At 42.6% G+C, this 6365-nt stretch overlaps 1 protein-coding gene across 1 annotated transcript; it reads right to left on the bottom strand.

Moving 5' to 3' along the window:
• Positions 1-1821: 1821 nt before the first annotated feature.
• Positions 1822-4929, bottom strand: LOC124294494 (neurogenic locus notch homolog protein 2-like). Its single transcript, XM_046739785.1, has 5 exons — positions 4822-4929; positions 4620-4742; positions 4289-4411; positions 3467-3733; positions 1822-2625 (listed from the first exon to the last, which is right to left on the bottom strand). The coding sequence occupies exons 1-5, from the start codon at positions 4916-4918 to the stop codon at positions 2396-2398; spliced, it is 840 nt and encodes a 279-aa protein (XP_046595741.1). The 5' UTR covers positions 4919-4929; the 3' UTR covers positions 1822-2395.
• Positions 4930-6365: the final 1436 nt, after the last annotated feature.

Genomic DNA, 6365 nt, shown 5'->3' with positions numbered 1-6365 from the left:
CAAACCTCTCACGAATCATAAATTACTGTTGAACGGTTACACCTAGTCTTTTGCGGATTCCCGAGCAGGTGCAAAGGAAAATAGAGGGATAAAACGACGACAAAAAAATAAATAAAAGGAGATTAGAAAAAAACATTTGCCGGATCCTCTTACTGACGAAACCAATGTTTAATGGCCGCTGAAATCCGGTACAACCGTTTTCCATAATTCCACGGAACCTGTGAAAAAAAATTTACATTCCTCAAGCTTGATTTCTGTTTTACGTCTTCGTCTTTTTTTAATTGCTGTAATTTGAAAATCATGCTCTATAAGTTGACTGGCCGGCCTTGGCCTTCTTACGGTTATTTACCATATCCGTAGATCGTGGTAGTGTTACTCCGTTGAAGGTAATCACTGCGCATACAACCATTAAGTGACACAGATTTGAAATTTTGCGAAAAAAAAAGGAAAAGATCGCGAAGAAAGTAACAAAGGAACGAGTTGAGTTGACGATGGTAGCAGTAAAAGTACTTTGCTAACTCGTAGGACACGAGGCTTGTAAACACAGCTGGATATGATTTTAGCAAGATTCTAAAGTTTCTGATCTGTTGGATGCTGTGAAATTGATGTAAATCTCAATAACCTTGATTCAGGGTGCAGGCTAGAACATCGGCCTAGAAACGCGCGATGCAATCCATAAAAGGTTACCGAAAACATGCTTCATTTTTGAATACTGACTCATTGGCGCGTGCCAAAGCATGTATATTGGTAGTCTCTATAGTACCTACATTGAGCAACAACTCTCTATCTTTTCAAACACAGTTACTATATGCCGTACTGTTATTTTATAGACGCAGATGCTATCCTCCCCTTTCGCGAGAAAGCAAATTACACAAAACAGATCCGCATCTACCTGATAAATTCCCATCCGCGTGTCCCAACAACGCTCACATCGTCTTATAACCTATGCCTAATTTCCTTTTGGTACATGGGAACACATTAAGATGGGATAATAAACTGGTTGCGCACGATCCTTGAACCGCACGTCACCCACAGCTTTGAATATATTTACCAATAACCATACTTAATACACGCCAAGTATTACATCATAATCGATCATCGATGAAATGTCCAGTTATATATACCCCAGAGGATTGGTATCCACTCGAGAAACACAGGATGTAATTATCTGTTGTATACACTTGTTTGATTTATACTTTTTTTCCTCCTTTCCGCAAAAGTCTTTGTGATCATGACCCTGGAGTGGTATTTTTTTTGTCTGCCATACCCCAGCGGTTTGTTTGTTCTTCTGCTCGCGACATATGCGCTGCGGGAAAGCATTCGATAAACCGGAAACTAGTATTATGGTAACCCGCGGGAATCACCCGAGTGTTGCACTTTTACTTTTCCGAACGTATGCCGGAAATGCTTTGATTCGATCTTTCGTCTCAGTGAGCAATCGGAATTTCCAACCGGTTGTTATACCTTCGGCTGGTTCACTGGAGCAATTAGCTTACGAAGTGTAACTATATAGCGATTGTCGACGCCGGCTGGATATCTGATTGGCACAGTACGTTCCGTTTGTCGCCTGAACGGTCTGACTAGTTCCCGTAAATTGACGTGAAACATTACGTCTATGTTTGCAATTAGAGGTGATCGTGTAAAATATACGACTAGAAGAATAGGTACACGTATTTTACACTTTATTACACCCACATCGATCATACACGAATGTGCAGAGAACAGACTGCCTGTTCAGCGCTTAACAGTACATAACTATAGCAGGGTGTCTATAGAGTTTGTATTTGATAATTCAAGGAATTGAAGAATTTTCGTGTTAAACAATTTTTATTACTGATCATTAAAAATTTTTTTTTGTCGCTTCAAGTATTTATAGTCGTATCACATAACATAGCTAACGATGAATAGAATCCGTAAATAATGTAGTTTCATTTCCCTAATTTATACTATTACGACATATTAGAATCAAGTACGAATCAGTTTTCGAAACTGATATGCTTACATTGCATTGCCAATATTTACGGTGTGTGACAAAGAGAAAATACCATGTCAAAATGGCCACCTTACAGGTAAAACAGAGAAATATTGTACAAGGGGTGCAACAGACTCAGAAACTTCTTTACCGTAAAATGCATTGTTTTTACGTTTTATTCACCTTTTTTTATACCAGCTTTGAACGTATTTACAGATCTGTAATCGATTTGACAACCTAAATTGTATCAAAAAATAATACAACGGAAAAATCTCAAGGTTAGGATTGAAAGTCCAGGCTATATTCAGGTTTTTAAGGCTCTAAAAAAATTCAAAGCTTATTCCAGGTCTTCAAGGTTCTGTAGACACCCCGCATAGTCGTACGTTTGTCTGCGGTCCCTCTGCGTGTATGTGGCTGGTGGCATCAAGGAGACTGAGGAATCTGTCGAGCTTCGGGAATCCCCGGAATTCCTGGAGTGACCCTAGGCGGTACGCTCGGGTGACCAGCAATGCTGGTATTCCCGAATTTAGATGGACATCCGGGTCGCGCGTTGCACGAGTGTCCTCCAGTGCTGCACGGTTCGAAAACGGGCTCGCACTTCGAGCCTCCGGTGCACACGACACCACGACATGCATGGTGCAGGAATTTATCTCCTGATACAAACCGAATTATCGCAGAGTTATTTCGGATGACAGGGAATACGGTAAGAATGAGCGGTATGGACTGACATTTATTTCTTCATTATACACGTGTAATCTCTTTCATTTATCTATTGACTCAAAGATTGTGAAGGTATCTTTATACAGACTTGAGTGAGTGCTCAAAGTAATTTCAGTAATGCGAGGAAGATGCTGAGTAAGTAATTAAATAGATTGAAAGCTGAGGGGGAGAAGGAGAGAGAAAATGTATGTGAAGAAAAATTAAAGTATGTTTCTCAGTGAAATGAACAACATTCTTGAACATCTTTGGGAATACGGTGAATTTTTTTTTTATAGGGAAGCAGAAAGAATGGATGATAATTCATTAGTTTTCAGATATGTAACCTGATCCACGAGTGGATTGAGGGCAACGTTAGTTACGATCAGTCAAGGGTTTTGGTCCACAGGAGGCAAACATAGGGATATTTCTAACAGGCATGAAAGCATCAAAGTGCCCTGAACATAGTGAAGCTTTGTGAATGAAGAGTATTAGTAGGCGAGAAATGATGAGTTTATAGTCCACGGATATAATCCTGAACGGAAACAACCTGCACCATGTTCCGAAAGTATATAATAAGCAACGATTTTGGGTCATCAGATAATCGGATCTATAAACGTGAGCAGTCGTAAAGGTGAAAAAGTAAAATAGAACGTGCTCAAGTTCGATGAAAGGATTTGAGAATGGCCACGTGATAGAAGCTGTAGCGGGACCTTGTTACAAATTCACTGGATAGGTTTACGTGGCAACTATTAATAGGCGAGTGTCTAATGCAAAAACTAGTCGTCTGCTACTCACCGAGCCTGTGAAGACAGGCCACATCGTGACTGCATCCGTTTACAGCTGTGCAGCCCTGCGGTTGCCGAAGAAAACAGTGATCAGGGGACGAGCAGTTCATGAGGATGCACTGCGCGTGGAATCGGACCGCTTCGTCTTCCGGTATGCAGGCCTGAAGGACGCGGCAGGGAAACCCCCGGCATTTTGGCTCGCGAAGTATGCAGGATAGACGAACACCTGGGCATTTGAATCCAGCACAACTTGCGGCCTGGTATTTCAACTCACTTCCTGCAATCGAAACGTGACGTCACTGGGTAATGAAGTTCCAGGAATCAGGACATGGACGCAGGCAGATTTCTCGAGAGAAGCTAAATCGGTTGGGATAGTGTATCTTGGCAATTGTTTTAGCTCGATATTCACTTTCGTAACTGTTTTTCAACATCCTGCTTCTGACGGTGATTACAGCTTGGCATACAAGTGTAACTTCTAAGTGTGTCTCGATGTATGCTGTACCGTTAAAAGTCACGGGTTTTAGAGCGCGGTTGAAACAGTTTGCGTCATAATTGTTTGCCATTTCATATTGTGGGGGTATTTTTCTCTCCTCGTAACGATTTCGCATTAACCCCGATAAGAGCGTATGAATAATCGTGAATAATCATTCGCTTTACCAAACAAGATTAGCCCCAAAGAAACTCACGGTGGGGTCTTTCCATCTGGAGATGAAACTAAGTACTTGGAGAGTGATGACGAGGTGACGAAGGAGGAAGGGACGTTGTACTGACAAGTCGCGTATCTGCCTCGTGAGAGCTAATAATCAATTATTGACACCAACTTATTGCTCACCAGCGATACAGCGGGCTCTAATGTCTGTGTCGAGACCTGTCCTCTGGTCTTTTACGTATCTCGTACTGCAACGATAGCTTCGAGAGCATCTCACACTGTCGCATGAGCTTGGTGTTCGTACAGCTGCGAGTTGAAAAAAAAAAAATCAAAAAGAAAACGAAGGAAACGAAATGGGATATTGAATTAGTGTTTCGCTGACTTGGACATTGATTTGTTATTTCCTCATTATTCTCACACCACACATACTCTGATGTACGATAACGAGCATTCCATGACATGCATTTTCAGCTCAATTCCCACCCGATTACACGACTTCGAATTCTATGCTCACGGCTGTTTTCCTCCTTGCTGCAAAACACCATGCTGGGACAGGGTGGTGACCGGCACCAACTCCTTCTGTACACACAGCGTGATTTTTCACCGCATATCAGACGACGACACTCCATTTTCATTTCTATCGCAACAGAAGTCGTTATTTCTGAACCTTGTTCAATTTAAGAGGAACCGGTCTATCCTGACCTAATAAGTCATACCTTTAATGATGAATTGGTCCCGCGCCAACACGGATACTGGGCCATGCGAAAGACTCAACAAGCTCCAAAAAATTAGCACGACCACTGAACTTGCCATATTGCATTGCAGAAACTCGCGCACAACTGCATTGCAGTTCGTCGGAAATGTTCGACGGATCACCTCAGGGTATATAGACTTGCACAGTATATTCATTGTCCCATGCCAGCTGCGAATATCGATCCGCGGTTGATGTTGATTTTCGAAGCTTTGTATTGCCCGATGAATGCCGGGTGAGAATAATAGTACAAAATGGTATTCTGCTAATTGGATACTGAACCTAACAAATGCATATTATGCAGTGGTAGAAGTGGTTCTGATGCGCGGTATGGTAAGTGAATTTTTCGATCATGTTATCCTTCGAAGATGTTATTGGGTCTAACGTTTCCATTATGCACTGTAAAAAATTGATCAAAACTGGTCGGTTCGGACTGCTATAGAACAATTTTCATGGTCAATTCAGAACTTGAACCACAGATAGCGTTGGATTGACGATGAGTATACGTTAGTATACAGACACGAAAAAATATTCTATACAAGTCCACACCTAATTTTTTCTTCAGTATAGTTCCTGCATACCAACAATCTCAACTCATTTTCCTAAACAGTGTACATCAACTTTTTTCCTTCTGTTTTTTTCACCACAATTTGTGAGCGCGATACGGTCACAATAGGGTCAGACTAAGGATTAATGTATCAGCTCGCAGCGCGCTATCAATTCAATTACTGAGAATTTCCTTGACGTGTGAAATTGAAAAATAAATCTGTCCGTCAAGCTGAAGCTCAGGCCCGTCGTATCGCTCGACGATGATGGCGCACGACGTCTGCAGGGCTAGTAAAAGGTTGTCGTCGGCCCGGGGGGGGGTGGGGGGGGGGTGGTTGTTCTGTACGACAGTAATAATTGTGGACGAAGGCGATTGAATCAATGAGAGTTGCGTAACGGGAGAACGGGGAGGGGGCGACTTTTGACCTCATCAAGCAGAGTCACGCTCTGGCAAGAACTATTTATTGCCTTCGACAGACGCGTCCGCGGTTATCCGATAACCTCGAGTTGTTGGCCCCTCCTGCGGCAGTCGAGTATTAGTGACGAGCCTCGAAGCTGCCAGTGGCATTCCGTTCTGTCATCCCCTCTTACTCCCGCTTGACGGATCGCCGAATTCTCGCCCTCTCTCTATCTATCGCTGACCAACATTTCACGAATTATAAAGCTCATTATTTCACGCTCGCTCGTTATACACACGCCCATTTCTTCCCCCGAAGGGTACAAAACGCCGCGTGACCGTTTCTCGACGATGTCTCGTGTAGTTGTGCAATTACATAAATCGCTTGATTTAACATAAACATGGCGACATTCGAACGGATTATTCATCAACCGGACCGTAAACAACCGACATTGCACGTCGGTTTCGAGACCTATGGAAGCTTCTCCACGCCTCCGGGGACAATTAATCAAATGCTCTTGTACAAATTCTCTAACTCACCTGAAATAACCGAATTTCAACTCTCT

The sequence above is a fragment of the Neodiprion lecontei genome, chromosome 5, assembly GCF_021901455.1.
Source record: "Neodiprion lecontei isolate iyNeoLeco1 chromosome 5, iyNeoLeco1.1, whole genome shotgun sequence".
NCBI classification, from domain to species: Eukaryota; Metazoa; Arthropoda; class Insecta; order Hymenoptera; family Diprionidae; genus Neodiprion; species Neodiprion lecontei.
This window is presented reverse-complemented; position numbering and strand designations above follow the sequence as displayed.